We start from the raw sequence: 22,950 nt of genomic DNA, 5'->3' as shown, positions 1-22,950 counted from the left end.
ACATAACAGGTTCCATATAAAATATTTCGTATAAAATATCCAATGATAAGCATTTGATATGAATAAATTATTTAGTTATATTGCGATTGATTTATTCACATCCAATCATTTAAAATAATATATTGTGGACTATTGTATGAATAAATTTGAGCAAGCTTGATTATCAATTTTTTTTTATATAATATTTTCATCAATTTGGTTGAGGTTATGAATTTACTTCCTAGTTTGAGATTTTTCCATTTGCGAGTGGACCTTGAAATTAAGCTCGAATACATGGAATTCCCACTCATTTTATAATAACTTAATAATTGTTATTAATTAATAGTTTTGTAAGATCGAGAGCTTGCCGTTTTACCAAAAGTTATAGCTGGTGGTAATAGTGTAACTCAAATCTTTTAAACCGCACAGCAGCTCAACCACCACAGCAGCTCAAGCACCACGCTTCGATCGCTCTACCAAGTATGGACAATTATTGCACCCAGCAATCTCCCTCCCAATAATTGCACTCCTTGCAATAAATAAGAATCGAACCCGTGACCTTGACTCTGATACCAATTGTAGGACCAAGCGTTTGCCGCTTTACCCGTCCAAAAGTTATAGCTGGTGGTAATGGTGCAACTCAAATCTTTTAAACCGTACAGCAGCTCAAACATCACGGTTCGATCGCTCTACCAAGCAGAGACAATCATTGCACCCAACAAGTTTGTTGCATGAAAAAGTGTCAAAATAAAATCAAACAGAATGTGAGCAAAATTTACTTATTTAACAATTTTCGTCTGGAAGAAATATAATAAAACAAGTTAAAATAAGAGGTTGAAGGGAATAATTGAAAATTTTCAAATCTTTCATAGAGATCACTTGGATGTATCATTAAGACTACCTTTGTTGAATGTATTTAAAATACATGAATTTCTATTATGATTTTATTGTCAATAATTAAATAAAATGATAGATGAAATTTTTAATCCACATGTTATTTATTTATACATTAGTTATACAAAACAGAATAGATTTAAAAAAACTATATTATTAGATGAATTTGAATTCATCATAATTAATATGAAACATTACACAAACATACCAGAATGAATTTAAATTTTACGATAGTACTTCTCTAAAACTACAACTATACATTTATAATTCATCAATTAAATACAACATTATATTATCATTAATTTAAATTAATAATAATAATAAAATAATGTTAAAACCTCATGGATCAAGAAACTTGGTTGCAGTGGCGTGCTCGTGAATGGTGAATGGGCAATAGAAACATGGCTGAATGGAACAATACGAATTGCGTACACGTCTCCCTTTCCCTATGATCCACACACGCAAGCCACTTTTTCAAAAAATCCAACACATAATCCGATAGAACGTCATTTGTTCGAAGATTTCTCCGACTGTTTGTCTGAATACTCCGTTTCAGATTCGAGGAAGATTGTGAACGGGAGTGATCTATCTCAGCAAATGTGGCTGTTTAAAAGGAACGGGACATCTGGGTTTTCTTCTTCGTCTACTGCTGAAGAAGTTACCAATGGAATTGATGGGTCCGGGCTCGCTGCCATTGTTACAGGTTAAGCACGCGGAGAAGAATCGTGGTTTTGATTTTAACTGATTTGGAAGAAGAAAATGTTGGTTTTATGAATCAAAACCACGATTTGAATCAAAATATATGAAGATTCTTGAATTTCTGATCTTTTATAGATCTTGAACAGGAAGATGGTGATGAAATAACGGTAAATTCACTTCATGCATCCTGGAGTAGTCACGACTAATATTCTTTCCCGTCACTTGGGTGTTTGGGAAACCTCAGCTTATTTGAAGGTAGGCCATATTGCTCGACTTGACATGCAGACCAGATATATGGCTGTACCTTTGGACCTTGAATTCCTTTACATTTCCTTCGTTTCATTTTAGACAAAAAAGTGCAACGACATTTTTTTGGATAAATATTTACTAAAATAAAGTGTCTCTGGAATCTGTGAACGCTCATCCATTATTCAACGTACTGTGCAACAATTTTTCATGATACAGGTTTTCTCAGCACACTTGGTAAATTGGTGTTTAAAAATGTTCAGCAGGTAACCTTCTTTTGTAGTTGTAAATTGCAACACATTAGTTCCAAGTCAGTTTCACCCCCAGTCCATGAGCCTTCATAAATGAGGCTATATATAGACAATATATTTCGCTAGTAACTACTTCATATTTGTAAACATTTTATCACAATGATTAAGCCAAAATTGTTGAAATTATTAAACTGCACAGTCTTATATATAGAACCAATCACACCTCTCTTATAATTCAATGAGTTATCGTACTCACATTAACGTGTCGAATCAAGTACATGGCCAACCACTAGCTATGTTTTGATGCATTGAAAGTTCAATTCTAACTCTTCATGGTTTCAAGGGTGCTTCAACCACTTGTTATCTGGCCTTGCATCCACAACTAAAGGGGACAACAGGTGCCTATTTCGCGGACAGCAACATGGCCAAAGCAAGTGCGAAAGCTGGAGACGGATATGGCAAAGACTCTCTGAGATTTCAGCATGGATTTGATCAAATGATAGTTATGATTCTCCAATCAAGTTTGAAATTGAAAGCTGAGACTTCTATCTGATTCTATATCAAAAAATGTACCCAAATATAATATCATACATGATTGGATTATAAATATAATGATGTGTATCATGTAGATTACTCCTAAAGATCTGTTAAAATTGATGTATTTTCATCTAACTAGACCAGTAATGTCTCTGTAATTGAACACAATCTTCCATTTTCCTCGCTAAAATGATATACCATATGAAGATGGACCTTTTGTTTGGACAGAAATCAGTGGCATTTTAGGTTGGTAGAAACCACAATGGCAAAATAAATATTCAAAAATTTTAACTAATTGATCTGAATTTGAAATTTAAGATTTTCAATTTTTAACATTTGTTGTCTTTGTCTATTTTCTATGTTTGAAAGTCATTTTGCAAAATTATTTTTAAGAAAGATAACAATTCAAAAAGCATTTTTTATCAAATCATTTTTCAAACTATATCGGATTGGTATCGTTAATAATAATCTAACATTTACATATAAATATACCACTTCAATTATGAATTTCCTTATATGTCCTTGTTCATTTAAGTTGACCAATTAAATTATTAGGTTATCTTAATGTTTTTTTTTGTAATCCATTATCCATCTTAAATGAATTTGGACATTATTACACATTCCTCTTTCTTTCCTAATTTTATTCCCAAAAAAATATTTATTTACATTTCCTTGTTCATTTAAGTTAGCAAATTAAATTAATGTCTTTTTAAGAGTTTTTTGTGATTCATTGTCCATCTTAGATATATTTGGACATTAATACACATTCTTCTTTCTTTTCTAAATTTTATGTAAAAAAAAAGTATTTATTTACATTTCTTAGTCAATTTTTTGTGATTCATTGTCCATCTTAGTTATATTTCTTAATCAATTTTTGTGATTCATTGTCCATCTTAGATATATTTGGACATTAATACACATTCTTTTTTTTTTCTAAATTTTATAGAAAAAAATTATTTATTTACATTTCTTAGTCAATTTTTTCACAAGTTGATTTGTAAAAATGAACTAATAAAATCATATATTTCTAATATACCACTTACATTTCTTAGTCAATTTTTTCACAAGTTGATTTGTAAATATGAATTAATAAAATCATATATTTATAATATACCACTTCAATTGTGAATTTTCTTACATATAAATATACCACTTCAATTGTGAATTTCCTTATATGTCATTGTTCATTTAAGTTGGTCAATTAAATTATTGGGTTATCTTAAGGGTTTTTTTTGTAATTCATTGTCCATCTTTGATGAATTTGGACATTAATACACATTCTTCTTTATTTCTTAAATTTTATGCCAAAAAAGTAGTTTTTTTTTTTTACATTTCCTTGTTCATTTAATTAGCAAATTAAATTAATATGTCTTTTTCATGGTTTTTTTTGTAATTCATTGTCCATCTTCGATAGATTTGGACATTAACTAACATTCTTCTTTATTTTCTAAATTTTAAGTAAAAAAATTATTTATTTACATTTCTTAGTCAATTTTTGTGATTCATTGTCCATCTTAGATATATTTGAACATTAATGCACATTTTTCTTTTTTTTTTTCTTCTAAATTTTAAACTAAATTCATGATATAATCTTTAAAAAAAATTTAATCAATATAATCCTTATAATAAATATGCATTATATTGATAGTTTATTATCATTTGTTATATATTACAATTTTACATATAAAATTTTTTAACTGAGTATTACATATTATTTTATTTATATATGTTTTTTACTATATATATTTTTTTGAGTGGTATTATGTTAAAATTTTATTTCTCTTAAATTATTAATCATCAATATTAATTTATAAATGATTGATTCTGATATAAAATTAATTATCTATAATATATATTTTAAAAAAAAAACATAAAAATTAAATAAAATCCGCAATGTGTTAAAAGTTAGCAGAAGCAAAAGTGATATTTACCTTAATAACAAGTTTAATGCTTTTATTTTAACATTATTATGATAATTTAGTAAATTAAGAGAATTATATTTGACGTTTGTCTATGTGTACTCCTTTTAAGTAAATTTTAGTTTTGATTTTGGTAAAATTCACTATTCTGTTAATTTTATTTTTATTGTTTTTTTTTTCATTTTGAATGATACTTTAATGAAAAATATTTTTGCTGATTTATCATTTAAGAGAGTTGTATTATGTCGCGGATTGAAAAATGTCATATAAATAAGTGAATATATATGATTTATTGTCATGATGTATTTTTATGTATTGTGTTTTGATATATTTAGATTGATAAATACTTATAAACATGATGATGTTCAAACGAATTTAAACATTATGTAATTCTCGTGATTAAATTTTTATTATTAGTCACCTACGTGCGATACGTGCATCGCACGTGTACATTCCTAATAATAATAAAAAACCAACATGTATTAATATAACACTTATCAAGGGACAGTATCTCTTGAGACAAGTAATATACGACAAAAGAAATTATAACACTCTCCCAAGAACTTGCACTTGCGTACACTCTGACCGTGGCAAGTTTTTGGTGGCATTTTGCATAAAATATACTCAATCTTAGGACTGGAGAAAAGAGTGTCACCCTCTGACGAGGATCAAACCTATCGCGATGACCACAATCGTTGAAGGAAATCCGAACTTGAGGTGTTTCCAGAATGTTAAATTGTAGCCACAGTGTTGAGCACGACGTGCCTGCTCGCAGACGATCAAGTTTGCAGCTGAACCCAAGAGCGACATATTCCCGGCCACAGTACTCACCCAGGCTAAGATCAGCCATGCTTTCTTCTCGCTTGCAGGTGATATCGCCGCTGCCGACGCTGCCACACGAGCTCCGAGTAGCAGCACTAGGAACAACCAGAGTGTGCAACGTTAGATATATCAATATTAATTTTACACAAGTTACAGAACAAGGCTTCACGTAAAAATGCTTTAGTATAGAGGTACAATAGAACTGAATCGAGTTGTTCGACTTGAAAAGCTCGATTTTTTTTACAATGTTGAATATGACTGACTTGGACTTTGATCTTTATAACATCAGCCAAGCAAGGTTTATATAGCAATACAAAATTTAGATGTAAATTACTAATGTAAACAGTGTTAAAAATCTTAGAAAAAACATTTGAGTTCAACTTGGTATACCTGTCGGAACATTAGAAGCCACATTTGAGAGCACAACAATAACAACTGCTAAGATAGCAGTTCCCTCTATGCTATCTATTTTCGAATATGGCTCCATGAACTCCCACAAAGTATTCGGAATGCCCGTCTTATTGAACCCATCGACGGTAATAAACATTCCACAGAAAAATATCAGTAGCAAATACGATACCTGGATGTCAAAGATTTCGAAACGTCAGTGGCGTCAAAAAGTTTGCGAATAGTTTTATAAAAAAATGAATATCACCTTCTCTAAACAAGGCCGGGCGTCTTTGAAATCAAGAACTATAAGAGCGAGTGCAGCAGTAATTGCAGTCCACGACATGTTTAGCCCCAATAGCAAAGACACGAGCATTCCTAAAGTGACAAGATAAACGCATGATTTCCAGAAGATTCTTTGCCATTTCTTGGAAAATCCAAGTTTTTCATCCATGAACGATCCAAAATTTTCGAACTCAACCCCGGAAGATGAGGGACCCCTTTTTGATAGTATAGGCCCGGAATATGTAGTTTCTTTAGAAGCATCTGAATTTATGAATGATTCAACTCCCGTGTTTAGGACCTTATCAATCTCATTCTCAGCTACAGACCCTTGGGTTCTAAGTTTGTCGGTGTTATTTATATGAACATTGACATTAGGAGAGCTGTGAATGATACCATTCTCGGGCAAACTCCCAAGATTTTTGAGCGTCGACTCATGGCCATTGACGTTCGCAGGGCTGTGGATACCCATCGAGTCTAAAGTAGAGCTCAAATCTTGGGAATTCAGCGACTCGATATGCGACATTGTAGCAGGTGCAAAACGATGGGAACTCACGTAGTCGTCTCCAACAACTTCCACGGAAGGATCTTCTTCATCTTTTTTTTTATTCGATAGCAAATTCCAGTACATAACCAAAAGGATCAAAGCATTGATCGCAACCCCTAAGAGCATCGCGGGGAGAACTCCGAATAAGAACGTTCCAAAACTAATCTTACTTTGAACCGCTATAACCAAATTTTGAGGATTGCCTATCGGAGTTGCTGATGACCCAATATTTGCACTTGAGGCCAGGGCTAACAGAAAAGGATGAGGAGGGAGATTCTGTTGCCTCGCTATTTTCAACACGAATTCCGTCAAAACAACACAAGAAGTATCGTTCGTGAATAGAGCACTTGAAACCGCGGAGATCAAGCAAATTCGGCAAAGCAAGTCCTTGGCTCCCTTGCTTCTCCAAGACAGCAACTTACCCAAATATTTGAATATATCGGCTCTTTCCAGATAAGCACTGACCACCATCGTCCCGAAAAGAAGACCAAGGATGGGCAAATCAATAGCTGCAAATGCTTGGTCTGGAGTTATGACTTGGAAAATTACCATAAGCATAGCTCCAAGGAGAGAACCTGCAGTCCTTCCGATGGGCATGAATGGGACGGCCGGAAAAATGGCCAAGACCCAGAATATAGCGAAGGCGATTGTGCCAAGAACTACTTTTACAGTTGGAGCCATAGCCATGTTTTAACACTTTGCAATCGAAATCCCAAACTTTTTTTTTTTTTTACATATATACCTCAGATTTCAGATTTTTTACATCCCATTAGATTCCCAATGCTCCACGTTTCATACTAAAGCGAAGCTATACGACAAAATAATTCAATGTAAGATCCTCAAGAAAACTAAATCTAAGCCTGATAATCAAAATCCCAATCTCCCCAACAATATTTTCCTTACTCAGAGACGTACTCATATGCCGTGTGTTCAAAATGTGCAAGAATTTCAGACGAAAGTAAAACATGTTGTGAGATTATTTCGAATATGTGAATGAATTTCAAGTCACGTTTGCAAAATTTTCTTTTAAGAAACGTTTTCTCACCTGTTTTAGTCAAAATTTTTTGAATTTGTAAGTTACTAAATCGAGATTTTTTTGAATTTGTAAGTGACTAAATCGAGATTTTTTGAATTTATACATGACTAAATCAAATCAGAATCTGAATTAATTTCTAAAACTAATGATGCCATATATATAGAAATTAAACATTGATTCAGAACGGACGTGACAATTCATGAAACAATGCACCTTTTCATGAAAACGTATCATGAAAAAATGTGTTGTTTCCAAAGAGTTGTCTTACTCTTGTGAAAAGGTTGTGTGGATTCTGAATAGTTTTTGGGGCGTTGCCCCAAACCCCACGACCTGACCGAGCAGGTCGATTCCCGTAATTTTCGCAATAATAACTTTGTTCGTTGTCAAAAAAATAAATTATGAAAAAATATCTAACAAAACACATGCCCATTGAAGAGATAAGATTTTGAAGCAAAACTTAACTACAATATGACAAATAATACGAACACAAAGTTCAATCAGATTGTGTTTTTGACAAAATTTCAAACACACCTCAATCTTATCAACCCCAAAGAAACCACTCACAGATTCAAGAAAATGTTAAAAAGCTAGCGCTGAATTACCTCTTGCCACCATTTATTACTCAAGTGAAAAGAGAGCACATTTTCTCAGTGATAGTACTAGGAACAGAAAATGAAACGTAGCATATATAAGTTAAAAAAAGAAAAAAGTTTAGTTGGTTGCCATCATTTATTACTCATGAGCTCAATCAACTTTGAAATTGATTCGTCAGCATACGAGGACAACGTTTTCAAGAACATGCGGTCGATCGATCCCTCTTGCCCGAGTTATGTCAGGATGAATCTTGTATTTTTATTTATTATTATTATTATACATTTTAGAAGTAGATATAATATGTATATCTTCATTTATTTGTATTTCATATTGTATATAAATCCATGCTGTGATATAAGTAATTGATCAGATATGTGTGTATAATAATGAATTCAAAGATTTATATTATGCACATGCAATCTATCTTACTTGAATACAAAATCAACTTAATTCGTAACGCACCAGAATTATTTTGATGTCAAATTATATTAATAATTTTTTCATATTAAACGTTTCCATTAATTAATATTCTGATCTATCAATCACCATTTAATATATGCCTCGCACTAATTGTGATAACATAAACAAGAGCTCTAATTTCAATTATTGAGTGGACATACATATTCCATTATCAACCAATGTAGTGGAACATTATACAAATGTAGTGGTTTTTTCCACTATAATATAATATATTATATTATATTATTACATTACTTTATTATCGCATTACTTTACCACGCCTATTAGGTCATGATAATTGAGAAACTATGTTGATAAGCACTATGGTATCAAGAATTTATTAAAGAAAAAAATCTTCATCTTCATATCTTGAGTTTTATCATCCATATGAGTGTCTTCAATAATTTTATCTTTTCTTTTTGAAGAAGAGGTTTCTTGAGAAGAAGGTTGAGATATAACTCCAAATACTTCTGTCCACATGTCAGAAATTATATTATTCTTTTATCCATGTGTTGGAATAATTCTTTTAAGAGAGTAGCATGTGTAGGAGTTTCAAAATTTAATCTTTTCATCACTTCTTTTGCATGTCCTACTTCAATTATTTCATGTCGATCATATGTTTTTCCTTCGGTGAAGAAATCTTCTTTTCCCTACCATTTAATTAGGATCTTCCGAATAAGTATTGTAGGGGTGAATTTTAAATCACATTTTTCTCGTACGTGATCTTGTAGACCATACTCCCATTTTATGATCCAATGGACATTATAATTAATAGAAAATTGTAGTATAGCAGGAAGTGCTTCAAGTTGAAAATTAGCTTGTTGGAATTTCCACCAAATATTTTTAACATTACGAGGTAATATGGTTGATATTAAACCCCATAAAAAGAAAAATATTTTAAACCATGTTGGTAAAAATTGATTATTATTGTCTGGTTGGATTTTAATCCACCATGAATGTTTTTTTTTTGAGAATTTTCATATAGAAAGATATTATCTCATGACTTAATATAATCATGATAATTATACATATTAGACATAACTTGAAAAGTGTTTAACTGTCTAGCTTGTCTTAGAGGCAAACCCCAATTAGCAGCCGGTATTACCTTTTTAATAATCATTTTTAAAAATATATAATCTCTAGCCCGATCCATGTGTTGAATTTCAACGGATCCAGTTTCAACGAGAATTGTCTCAAAGTAATCTCGTGTTTTTCTTCCATAAATTGGAAGTAAATCTTTATTTAAATAGCTTTTGAGCTGTATGGATTGGAGATAGACTTTTTAGGTCATTATCAATAGGACAACAGTTTATATATCCTGACAGTATATATGGATATTTAAGTTCTTCTTTAGAACCTTTTAAAGCAAATATTGCATTATGATAGAATTGAATATCATATGCAGTCTCATCATATGCGAATTCATTAATGAGATCAAATTTATCATATGTTAAAGTAATTTTATCCTTTTCTGTATTGACTCTTTTATTAGTCATGAGCTTGTTTAAGGGTTTTTTTTCTCTATTGTTGGTTTTTTCAAAACCGTCTTCCAGGTTGGATCCCTGTAAAAATTCTCTTGTTAGAAAATCTGGCAAAGAATTAGATTTTCCAGAAATATGTATAACATCAAAATCAAAGCATGCTAATATAGCTTGCCATCTAGCAAAAATTTGTTTAGATGCTATAATTTTTATATCTTTTTTTAAAAAAATATCTTTTACTGATTTGCATTCAACTCGTAATAGAAATTTTTTATTTAAAAGATCATTTTCAAATTTAGTGATACATTTAACAATAGAAATTTTTTTTTTAATTGTGAAATAATTCTTTTGAGTATTATTCCATATTCCTGATGTATACCTCACAAGAATCTCTTTAGATTCATCATTCATTTTTTTGTTTTAAAATTCTTCCATATCCAATTTCAGAGACGTTTGTTTCAACTATTTTAAATACTCCAGGATTAGCAATTTATCCATCCAAAAACATACAATTTATTACATTTTTGTCCATTATTACATATTTTCTAGCAGAGGTTCCGTTTTACTAGAAGTCTTCTGTCACAAAATTGGAAAAAGTTTTGGAAGGAATTAGGTCCGTTATTACTTTTATTTTTTACAAGGAGGGCAAAGAATGGAAGGCAAGATTTATGCTTTAAATAAACCGAGTCTTGTTATTGTTTCGTGAGAGTCGACAATCGTGTTCCATGTCTCATTGTCACTCTTTTATTTTTACATGGACCAAAGGGGTCGAGCCATCATTCAATCTAGATTTTTATTAGTTTGCTTCAATTTTTTTTCCGGGATTCGCTTACAATGTTGTTTTCTGCGGTTTGCTACGACTTGATTGTGATAATCATTGGTGATACTCACAGGAAATTTTAGGGTCCGCTTCCAGTCAGTGTCACTAGTTCAGACGCATGTTCGAAATTACCCTGAGCTTGAAATCACAAATAAGACCGTTAGAAGGGGGCCAGGAGGGTGTCCTGATGTAGCCCCTCCGACGCTCAAGTCAGAGACTGAGGATATATGGGAGAGCAGCTAAGGGCGATGCTGAAAACAATATAGTGAATTAATTACAATATGCTCAAACCTGGTATTTATAGGAGAATACATGAGCCTTTGATGGGCTTGTCTTCCATTTGAGCTAGGGATGGACCAGGGATAATGGGCCTATCCATGGGTTATCAATTGGGATTTTTATTTCTATGGATTTTTGCCTATTTTTAATGGGAAAATCAAGAGAGACTTTTTTAAGCTTGGTTAAAGTATGCTTTTGGTGTTTTGAAATCAATCACCATTATTTTTTCAAAATTAAATCATTCCACCCAAATCAATACGTGCATGCAAACGTAACACTTTCCATATAAAATATGTCGTATAAAATATCCAATAATAATAATAAGCATTTGATATGAATAAATTATTGGGGAAGTTGGTGAAAAATCCCCAATCAAAACATTTATTTGGGTTCATTCCCTACCCACAAAATTGTGGTACTATGTCATACAAATTGTGGTACACTTCATGTGGAAATGTGGTACACTTCATGTGGAAATGTGGTACTAAAAAAGTACCCATGGACTGAACAAAAAAAAAACGGCGGCTGGAGAGTGAAGTCCAATTTCCCTTAAATTATTTAGTTGTATTGCGATTGTTTTATTCACATCCAATCATTTAAAATAATATATTGTGGACTCTTGTATGAATAAATTTGAGCAAGATTGATTATCAAAATTTTATTATATAATATTTTCGTCAATTTGGTTGAGGTTGTGAATTTACTTCCTGGTTTGAGATTTTTCCATTTGAAAGTAGTTCCATTAACCTTGAAATTAAGCTCGAATATATGGAATTCCAACTCATTTTATAATGAGTGAGTCTCATGTGAGACCGTCTCACGGATCTTAATCTGTGAGACGAGTCGACCCTACCGATATTCACAATAAAAAGTAATATTATTAGCATAAAAAATAATAATTTTTCATGAATGACCCAAATAAGAGATCCGTCTCACAAATATGACCCGTGAAACGTCTCAAACAAGTTTTTGCCTTTTATAATAACTTAATAATTGTTATTAATTAATAGTTTGTTGCATGAAAAAGTGTCAAAATAAAATCAAACAGAATGTGAGCAAAATTTACTTATTAACAATTTTCTTCTGGAAATAATATAATAAAACAAGTTCAAATAAGAGGTTGAAATGAATAATTGAAATAAAATTTCAAAACTTTCATAGAGATCACTTGGATATATCATTAAGACCGCCTTTGGTTGAATGCATTTAAAATACATGAATTTTTATTATAGTTTTATTGTCAACAATTAAACAAAATGATATATAAAATTTTTAATCAACACGTTATTTATTTATACATTAGTTATACAAAATAGAATGAATTTCAAATATCTACGTTATTGACTAATTTGAATATATCATAATTAACATAAAACACTACACAGACATACCAGAATAAATTTGAATTTTATGATCATATTTTTTAAAACTACAAAAATACATTTATAATTCATCCATTAAATACAACATTATATTATAATTAATTTATTAATAATAATAAAATAATGTTAAAACCTCATGGATTGCAAGAAACTTGGTTGCAGTGCCGAGTTCGTGAATGGTGAATGAACAATAGAAACATGGCTGAATGGAACAACACGAATTGCGTACACGTCTCCCTTTCCCTATGATCCACACACGCAAGCCACTTTTTCAAAAAATTCAACACATAATCCGATAGAACGTCATTTGTTCGAAGATTTCGGCGACTGTTTGTCTGAATACTCCGTTTCAGATTCGAGGAAGATTGTGAACGGGAGTGATCTATCTCAGCAAATGTGGCTGTTTAAATGGAATGTGACATCTGGGTTTTCTTCTTCGTCTACTGCTGAAGAAGTTACCAATGGAATTGATGGGTCCGGGCTCACTGCCGTTGTTACAGGTTAAGCATGTGAGGAAGAGATCGTGGTTTTGATTTTAACTGATTTGGAAGAAGAAAATGTTGGTTTTCCTACTGGTTTTTTTTGTAATTTTATTTAATGGCCTACTCCATCCTTGATATTTGTAATGTTGTACCAAGAAAAAATTGGATGGAAAAGCAATAGGAATGACTGATGCTGAAGTTATCTTTAAATTCTTAACTTGGGATTTCTAATCCGTGGAAAAGCAAGTGTTTATGTAATCCCAGAGTGCCTCCAAGTCTTGCTCAAATCCTCATATTTTACTTGCAGGGGCGTCGAGTGGTGTAGGTTTAGAAACTGCTCGAGTTCTTGTATTGCGTGGCGTGCATGTTGTAATGGGTGTTAGGAATGTTTCTACTGGAAAACAAGTGAAAGAAGCAATAGTTAAAGAAATTCCTGCAGCGAAAGTTGATGCAATGGAGTTAGAAAATTTGCATCTGAGTTTACTTCAGATGAGCGGCCACTGAATCTTTTAATGTAGGTAGATCACATAACACACTTATGGCTGAACTCTTGTGTTTCATTTCATTTGTTGAATGTTGAATGTTGAGTGTAGGAATATGTGCTTTTAGAAAAATCATTTGTCAGATTTGATTTTTTTTAATATCAAAAGTTATATCGGGAGGGCGTGTACTTGATGCATTTAGGAGTTCTTTGTCACCCAGATAGTTCAATCTCTCATTTGTGTTCAAGACAAGTTTCGATATGATTCACATCCAATTAATGTGGAGGAGGATTTGTATGCGGTGGTATCATTGAAATTAAGATCTTTTTAAACTTTTTAACAATCAAGCGCCGCATTTAGAATGTTGTTCCACGTAGTCGGTACATATGATAACAGGGGAAGTTGTTCCCCATATGCCATGTCCATTTTTTCTTTCTAGTGTACAATTTGCATCTAGCATGTTCTAAGGATGGATTTTGTATGTTCCACTATCAGTAATAATGCAGGAATTATGGCAACACCATTCAAGCTATCGAAAGACAATATAGTTGCAGTTCGCCACCAACCACCTAGGTATCTATACCTCTTCTTCAAATTTATTTTGTGTGCTCATATGCGAGGAAATTTTTTAATTCTGAACTTAAGCTTCATGCATTTAAATATTCGAATAATCTTTTTTCAGGTCACTTTCTTTTGACGAATTTGTTATTAGATACGATGAAACAGACAGTTTCGGAGACTTGGAAGGATAGTGAATGTTGAGGCTCACCGCTTTTTGTATAGAGAGGGAATTTGCTTTGACAGTCTTAATTATCAACAAGGGTGCACCTTCTTTTTTTCATTTTGGCAGATTCTATCAGCTATTGAATCGATGTGTTTAAATATTTAACATCAATTCTCTGTCTGCAGATACAACAGGTGGCTTGCTTATGGCCAATCTAAACTCTCTAATCTACTGCATGCTAATGAATTGGCCAGATGCCTTAAGGTGATGCCTTTTCCTTTAGCAAGATTGAAGAAAATCAACGGTGGGACTTATGATTTGTCGCTTTAAAACAATATTTGAAGAGTTCCCTGTTTTTAGACTTGATTTAGCACACATTTAAGGCTATTTTACGCAATCTACCTATTTTTCTGGATTTGAATCAAAATATCTGAAGATTCTTGAATTTCTGATCTTTTATAGATCTTGAACAGGAAGATGGTGTTGAAATAACTGTAAATTCACTTCATCCTGGAGTAGTCACGACTAATCTTTCCCATCACTTGGGTGTTTGGGGAGGAAGCCTCTGCTTATTTGACGGTAGGCCATATTGCTCGACTTGATATGCAGACCAGATATATGCTGTACTTTTGGACCTTGAATCCCTTTACATTTCCTTCGTTTCATTTAGACAAAAAAGTGCAACGACATGTTTTTGGACATATATTTACTAAAATAAAGTGTCTCTGGAATCTGTGAACACTCATCCATTATCCAACTTACCGTGCAACCATTTTTCATGATACAGGTTTTCTCAGCACACTTGGTAAATTGGTGTTAGTTTTGATGCATTGAAAGTTCAATTCTAACTCTTCATGGTTTCAAGGGTGCTTCAACCACTTGTTATCTGGCCTTGCATCCACAACTAAAGGGGACAACAGGTGCCTATTTTGTGGACAACAACATGGCCAAAGCAAGTGCGAAAGCTGGTGACAAGGATATGGCAAAGAAACTCTGGGATTTCAGCATGGATTTGATCAAATGATAGTCATGATTCTCCAATCAAGTTTGAAATGGAAAGCTGAGACTTTTATCTGATTCTATATCAAAAAATGTACCCAAATATCAAATCATACATGGTTGGATTATAAATATAATGATGTGTATCATGTAGATTACTCCTAATGATCTGTTAAAATTGATGTTTTTTCATCTAACTAGACCAGTAATGTCTCTGTAATTGAACACAATCTTCCATTTTCCTCGCTAAAATGATATACCATATGAAGATGGACCTTTTGTTTGGACAGAAATCAGTGGCATTTTAGGTTGGTAGAAACCACAATGGCAAAATAAATATTCAAAAATTTTAACTAATTGATCTGAATTTGAAATTTAAGATTTTCAATTTTTAACATTTGTTGTCTTTGTCTATTTTCTATTTTCTATTTTTGAAAGTCATTTTGCAAAATTATTTTTAAGAAAGATAACAATTCAAAAAGCATTTTTTATCAAATCATTTTTCAAACTATATCGGATTGGTATCGTTAATAATAATAATTAAAAAAAAACCAATATGTATTAATATAACACCGATCAAGGGAAAGTATCTCTTGTGACAAGTAATATACGACAAAAGAAATCATAAAACTCTCCCAAGAACTTACACTTGCGTACACTATGACCATGGCAAGTTTTTGGTGGCAATTTGCATAAAATATACTCAATCTTAGGACTGGAAAAAAGAGTGTCACCCTCTGACGAGGATCAAACCTATCGCGGTGACCACAATCGTGGAAGGAAATCCGAACTTGAGGTGTTTCCAGAATGTTAAATTGTAGCCACAGTGTTGAGCACGACGTGCCTGCTCGCAGACGATCAAGTTTGCAGCTGAACCCAAGAGCGACATATTCCCGGCCACAGTACTCACCCAGGCTAAGATCAGCCATGCTTTCTTCTCGCTTGCAGGTGATATCGCCGCTGCCGACGCTGCCACACGAGCTCCGAGTAGCAGCACTAGGAACAACCAGAGTGTGCAACGTTAGATATATCAATATTAATTTTACACAAGTTACAGAACAAGGCTTCACGTAAAAATGCTTTAGTATAGAGGTACAATAGAACTGAATCGAGTTGTTCGACTTGAAAAGCTCGATTTTTTTTACAATGTTGAATATGACTGACTTGGACTTTGATCTTTATAACATCAGCCAAGCAAGGTTTATATACCAATACAAAATTTAGATGTAAATTACTAATGTAAATAGTGTTGAGAATCTTAGAAACAACATTTGAGTTCAACTTGGTATACCTGTCGGAACATTAGAAGCCACATTTGAGAGCACAACAATAACAACTGCTAAGATAGCAGTTCCCTCTATGCTATCTATTTTCGAATATGGCTCCATGAACTCCCACAAAGTACTTGGAATGCCCGTCTTATTGAATCCATCGACGGTAATAAACATTCCACAGAAAAATATCAGTAGCGAATACGATACCTGGATGTCAAAGATTTCGAAACGTCAGTGGCGTCAAAAAGTTTGCGAATAGTTTTATAAAAAAATGAATATCACCTTCTCTAAACAAGGCCGGGCGTCTTTGAAATCAAGAACTATAAGAGCGAGTGCAGCAGTAATTGCAGTCCACGACATGTTTAGCCCCAATAGCAAAGACACAAGCATCCCTAAAGTAACAAGATACACACATGATTTCCAGAAGACTCTTTGCCATTTCTTGGAAAATCCAAGTTTTTCATCCGTGAACGACCCAAAATTTTCGAACTCAACCCCGGAAGATGAGGGACCCCTTTTTGATAGTATAGGCCCGGAATATGTAGTTTCTTTAGAAGCATCTGAATTTCTGAGTGATTCAACTCCCGTGTTTAGGACCTTATCAAACTCATTCTCAGCTAAAGACCCTTGGGTTCTAAGTTTGTCGGTGTTATCTATATGAACATTGACATTGGGAGAGCTGTGAATGATACCATTCTCGGGCAAACTCCCACGATTTCTGAGTGTCGACTCATGTCCATTGACGTTCGCAGGGCTGTGGATACCCATCGAGTCTAAAGTAGAGCTCAAATCTTGGGAATTCAGCGACTCGATATGCGACATTGTAGCTGGTGAAAAACGATGGGAACTAACGTCGTCGTCTCCAACAACTTCCATGGAAGGATCTTCTTCATCTTTTTTATCCGATAGCAACTTCCAGTACATACCCAAAAGGATCAAAGCATTGATCGCAACCCCTAAGAGCATCGCGGGGAGAACTCCGAATAAGAACGTTCCAAAACTAATCTTACTTTGAACCGCTATAACCAAATTTTGAGGATTGCCTATCGGAGTTGCTGATGACCCAATATTTGCACTTGAGGCCAGGGCTAACAGAAAAGGATGAGGAGGGAGATTCTGTTGCCTCGCTATTTTCAACACGAATTCCGTCAAAACAACACAAGAAGTATCGTTCGTGAATAGAGCACTTGAAACCGCGGAGATCAAGCAAATTCGGCAAAGCAAGTCCTTGGCTCCCTTGCTTCTCCAAGACAGCAACTTACCCAAATATTTGAATATATCGGCTCTTTCCAGATAAGCACTGACCACCATCGTCCCGAAAAGAAGACCAAGGATGGGCAAATCAATAGCTGCAAATGCTTGGTCTGGAGTTATGACTTGGAAAATTACCATAAGCATAGCTCCAAGCAGAGAACCTGCAGTCCTTCCGATAGGCATGAATGGGACGGCCGGAAAAACGGCCAAGACCCAGAATATAGCGAAGGCGATTGTGCCAAGAACTACTTTTACAGTTGGAGCCATAGCCATGTTTTAACAATTTGCAATCGAAATCCCAAGCTTTTTTTTACATATATACCTCAGATTTCAGATTCTTTACATCCAAGATTCATCTTTTTTCCACGTTTCATACTAAAGCGAAGCTATACCACGAAATAATTCAATGTAAGATCCTCAAGAAAACTAAATCTAAACCTGATAATCAAAATCCCAATCCCCCCAACAATATTTTCATTACTCTGAGACGTACTCATATGCCGTGTGTTCAAAATGTGCAAGAATTTCAGACGAAAATAAAACACATGCCCATTGATGATTTAAGATTTTGAAGCAAAACTTCACTACAATATTATAAATAATACGAACACAAAGTCCAATCAGATAGAGTTTTTGACAAAATTTCACACACACCTCAATCTTATCAACCCCAAAGAAACCACTCACAGATTCAAGAAAATGTTAAAAAGCTAGCGCTGAATTACCTGCGAGTGAAAAGAGAGCACATTGTCTCAGTGATATTACTTCGATCCCACAGGCCAGGAACAGAAAATGAAACGTAACATATATAAGTTTAAAAAAAAAAAAAAAGGTTTAGTTGGTTGCCACCATTTATTACTCATGAGCTCAATCAACTTTTTTAACTGGATAGAAATTGATTCGTCAGCATACGAGGACAACGTTTTCAAGACACGTCCTAGAACATGTGACCGATTCTTCTTGCCCGAATTATGTCAGGATGAATATTGTATTTTTATGTATTATTATACATTTTAGAAGTAGATATAATCGGTATATCTACGTTTATTTGTATTTTAGATCGTATATAAATCCATGCTGTGATATAAGTAATTGATCAGATATGTGTGTAATTAATAATGAATTCAAAGATTTATATTATGCACATGCAATCTCTTACTTGAATACAAAATCAACTTAATTCACAAACTAAAACAAGATCAAAATTGTCTACGTACCAAAATTGAAATCAGAATTATTTTTCTAATTAGAAATAAGAAATTTAAATATCGATATAATTTTAAGGCAATAAATGTAGAAGAAAAAAAAGTCAAGACCATATGTATTATTTTGATGTTAAATTAAATTAATAATTTATTCATATGATACGTTTCCATTAATTAATATTCTGATCTATCAGTCTTCCAATATATGCCTCGCAATATTTGTGAGGACATAAACAAGAGCTCTATTTTCAATTATTGAAATCTCCCAATATTTCAAAGGACACAGGTGAGAAAGCAACGTGCAGATTTTCAAACAAAGCATCGATATTTTCATTATATATAATAATAATAATATATCAATCGAATTAAATTTTGATATTTAATTAATGTCACCCATTTTCTGAAATTTCGTGAAAAATAAATGGTGGCCTAGAAATACAAGTCCAAACGGGAGAAATTGGTTAAATAATCTTGATCAACTCTTTTTTTTTAAAAAAAAATGATGTTTCAAGTGTATTTCAAAGTATATAGTCAACTCGTGTCTTTATATAATATATATAATGTATTTCCGGAAATAGGTGACATTAATTAAATATCTAAATTTAACTCGATCAATATATTATTATTTTATTTCGTTTTATTTATTGAAAAACTTAATGACTAAATTCTGATTTTCAAAAGAGGAGTTAATGTCCAGTGAGGGTGTAGTCAGTATTGGAAAAGAAGAAGGGCTAATGAGACGAGAGGGATAATGTTTAAATTTTTTTTAGCAAGTATTTAAATTTATTCTCGCGAAATATTTGCATATTTTATTCTCTGATATATATTTTAAATCGAAAAAATTAAATTGTAAGTGATTGTGTCATCGTAATTTTTAGAAAATAAAAGCTACAAATTTGGTTAATGAAATAATCCAGTCAAGTCACTAATGTTGACCTTAAAGGTTGGATTTCGACGACAAATTTTGATTTGAACAATACAATTGAAATATCATATTTATTTTTATTATTATTATTTTTTTATGTATTTCAAATATACATCGATTAATGTTATATTTAACTAAATTAAAAAATAGTGAATTTGAAATTTATACAATAAAAATTCTTCCAATCTTTGAATACCTACATACCTCTCTCAGTCTCAGAGTTCTTGACTTTACACATCAAAGCCAACTACAAACTTTGTGACTTCACTCCTTGGATAGGTGAATAATAAATTGCATAAAGTTCTCTTACATTATTATTTAAAATTGTATGAAAAACTTGTCATATTTTCCAAATTATACAAAACACGTGTCATTTGTTTTTATAAATTATAATAAAATCAATAGTTTTCACTTCTAAACGTGAATTATACCAATTAATCACACATTGTACATGTTGATTCACGTTTCATTCTAGATCTCTTCAATTAGCCACATTTTCTAGTAAGTCATATATATATTATTCCCTAATATAATCTTGTAACGTGTTGGGTTACCAACATGGAATAAGCTAGGTGCTATTTATAAATAATTAATTAACAATATTTTGGACTTATTAATTATGTGTGTTTGGGCATATTGGTATTGAATTGAATAAAATAATATTTAATTAGCCAAGTATAATTCAAAAAATCTCACCATATCGTAATAGGATGCCTCAATTATATTTCGATTTTAATGATCTATTTATCTACGAGACCTGTAGTTTTACGATTGTTTGTATAAAAACGTGACCAACTTAGGATCGAAAAATCCTAATCTCACCATATCATCTTAATAATATGATGGATGCGTCCAAATAATTTACGTGATGAGTTGAAACATCCACCGAAAGGACAAATGAAATGGCTTGTACAAGTTGGACTCTGGATTTTGTTGCATATTCTCAATTCCTCGTCCTATATATCTTATTGTTGCGTCTGAGAATTTCATTCTGCGATATAAAAAATGCAATCTTTCATCATGTTAAATTCATTTCTCAACTGGCTCATACTCCGTATTTTCAGTGGGATGGACTTGAGCATATGGGTATTTCCATATCATGATATTCTGTGAAAATAGGTACGGCATGCCGATGATCTGATCTTTTTTAGTTCTTTTTTTTTTGTTGATTTGGGTGTTGCATTTTACGAGACTTTTCTTGGTGAGAAAATCTGGGATTTAATGGTCTATTTTGTGCAGAGGGGAATATTGGAGGTGAATATTGGAGGTAAAATTTTATGTCGTCCAGTCTACATAAATTAATTCAACATGAATTATTATGCATTTTAGTTTTTTTTTATATATCTTGAGAGTTCTGCTGCGGACACTGATGTAATTATTGTTGAAAACAAAAAGTATATTATATTATACGTTAATAAAAGTAAGTAATGGATTTGAAAGAAGGGTGATATTGAAATTGTTTTGAAAACACGAGGATTACTTTGAAATTCAAATGAAAAGCGGGGGTGGGGAGTGGAAATTTTCCAGCATCAAATTCAAATGAGATTCCGATTCTGATTCGGGTTCCGATTAGTAATCATCCCCATCGTCACCAAAATCATCCTCCACGCGATCTGCCGCGTCATCAGCAATATGGTCCTCCAACGAATCGAAGCCCTCCGCCAGCGCGAGTCCACCCAGGGCCCCGGCCACTGCGCCCACAGCCAAGCCTGTTCCCATGCCCCCAAACTTGCTCTCTTTCTTCCCCTCCACAGGCGGTGGCTGCCCGTAATAACTACCCTGCCCGTAACCTGCCGGCTGCCCGTAATAGGGCTGCCCATAAACCGCCGGCTGCCCGTAACCCGTGGGCTGTCCATAGCTCGGCTGACCGTAGCCCTGGTATCCTGTCTGTTGACCATAAGCGGGTGGGGGTGGCGCACCGTATGGATTTCCATATGGTGGTGGGGGTGCGTAGTCCCTCGACCCGGGCGGAGGCACGCCGTACGGCGGCGCGTGGTAAGGATCCGGTGCCGGACGGTAGCGGGGTTCGCGTACGCTGACTTTGACCTCAAGCTTACCATGGGGCCGTCCGGATGGGCGCTTCAGCTCTAGCTTCCGATCCGCGGGGGAACCAAAACCGACATCATCGACGACGTCGCGGAGGGGCAGCTTGGCGGAGCCGATGAGAGGCTTGGTGCCCTCATCGGCGTCGGCGTGGACGATGTCTATGTAGAGGGTGGAGTCCTCTATGGATGAGTCGAAGGGGATGGTGAGCTTCTGATCCCAGTAGGGAGAGGTGTCTCCTTCGTCGTCCACGCGTGAGGAGCACTTGTTCTTGGAATCGATCCACACGACGGCGTACGGCTTGAGCTTTCCGTGTCGCCAGTTGACATTCTTCAGGTCCTTGGCGGAGGTGATGGTTACTTCGACCTCGTACCGAGACGCCATTATCGATTAGGAAAGAAATATCTATTTTACAGAAGATGTGAGATCGGGTAATTTATAAGGCGGAGTTGCCTTTGTTTGGGCTTCACTTTCGAATTTATTACTGTTACGCCACCCAAACTTTGGTTCTCGCAGAAAGACACTTTTACCCCAAGTTTTAACTGAAATCTATTATTTTCTTACAAAAATTTATAATATAATGAAATCTATTTTACATCAATTTAAAACATGGCCGAAATTTCATAAATTTAATTATCTTTATCAAAAAAAATATAAATTACACTAAAAATATTTTTTCCTGGGCTCCCTCGTGAAACGCATTTAATCCAAAATTATAATTTTATCAAAATTCTCAAAAACTAATAAAAATCCCATTTCAGACTTTTAAATAAATTACTTTTCTGGATTAAAAAAAATTCGTTGTTTGAATAATTTATTTCCGAGACAATAATTAATTATCATGATTTGGATTTCTAAATTTTTCCATGCAATGACCATTTTTTTTCTTTCAACTTTCTCATTTATTTAGCATATAAAAATGCCCTTTAAAATTTGTTTACAAACAAC

The 22,950-nt window shown here is 33.5% G+C and overlaps 3 protein-coding genes, 1 long non-coding RNA gene and 1 pseudogene across 5 annotated transcripts; 2 read left to right on the top strand and 3 right to left on the bottom strand.

Annotated features, from left to right (window-relative positions):
- Positions 1-1,251: 1,251 nt before the first annotated feature.
- Positions 1,252-2,826, top strand: LOC140982626 (uncharacterized). Its single transcript, XR_012176317.1, has 3 exons — positions 1,252-1,827; positions 2,038-2,084; positions 2,413-2,826. It is a non-coding gene; the product is annotated as an uncharacterized lncRNA (long non-coding RNA).
- A 2,161-nt stretch (positions 2,827-4,987) lies between these two features.
- Positions 4,988-18,689, bottom strand: LOC140982623 (silicon efflux transporter LSI2-like). 2 transcript variants are annotated; one of them, XM_073449215.1, is made up of 4 exons: positions 18,555-18,689; positions 6,003-7,371; positions 5,738-5,927; positions 4,988-5,442 (listed from the first exon to the last, which is right to left on the bottom strand). In XM_073449215.1, exons 2-4 carry the CDS (start codon positions 7,248-7,250, stop codon positions 5,177-5,179), a joined length of 1,704 nt encoding a protein of 567 aa, XP_073305316.1. In that variant the 5' UTR covers positions 7,251-7,371; positions 18,555-18,689; the 3' UTR covers positions 4,988-5,176. The 2 variants fall into 2 exon arrangements, with proteins under 2 accessions (XP_073305316.1, XP_073305315.1); XM_073449214.1 differs by lacking the exon at positions 18,555-18,689 and having other exon boundaries at positions 6,003-7,542.
- LOC140982625 (short-chain dehydrogenase TIC 32, chloroplastic-like) lies at positions 12,806-15,313 on the top strand (annotated as a pseudogene).
- Positions 15,839-18,706, bottom strand: LOC140982624 (silicon efflux transporter LSI2-like). Its single transcript, XM_073449216.1, has 4 exons — positions 18,555-18,706; positions 16,858-18,215; positions 16,593-16,782; positions 15,839-16,297 (listed from the first exon to the last, which is right to left on the bottom strand). Exons 2-4 carry the CDS (start codon positions 18,100-18,102, stop codon positions 16,032-16,034), a joined length of 1,701 nt encoding a protein of 566 aa, XP_073305317.1. The 5' UTR covers positions 18,103-18,215; positions 18,555-18,706; the 3' UTR covers positions 15,839-16,031.
- Positions 18,707-21,387: 2,681 nt separating this feature from the next.
- On the bottom strand, positions 21,388-22,468 carry LOC140982847 (uncharacterized). The gene has a single exon (XM_073449610.1). The coding sequence runs from the start codon at positions 22,384-22,386 to the stop codon at positions 21,529-21,531; it is 858 nt and encodes a 285-aa protein (XP_073305711.1). The 5' UTR covers positions 22,387-22,468; the 3' UTR covers positions 21,388-21,528.
- Between the last annotated feature and the right edge of the window lie 482 nt (positions 22,469-22,950).

Source organism: Primulina huaijiensis, chromosome 8 (genome assembly GCF_012295235.1).
Source record: "Primulina huaijiensis isolate GDHJ02 chromosome 8, ASM1229523v2, whole genome shotgun sequence".
Classification (NCBI taxonomy): domain Eukaryota; kingdom Viridiplantae; phylum Streptophyta; class Magnoliopsida; order Lamiales; family Gesneriaceae; genus Primulina; species Primulina huaijiensis.
This window is presented reverse-complemented; position numbering and strand designations above follow the sequence as displayed.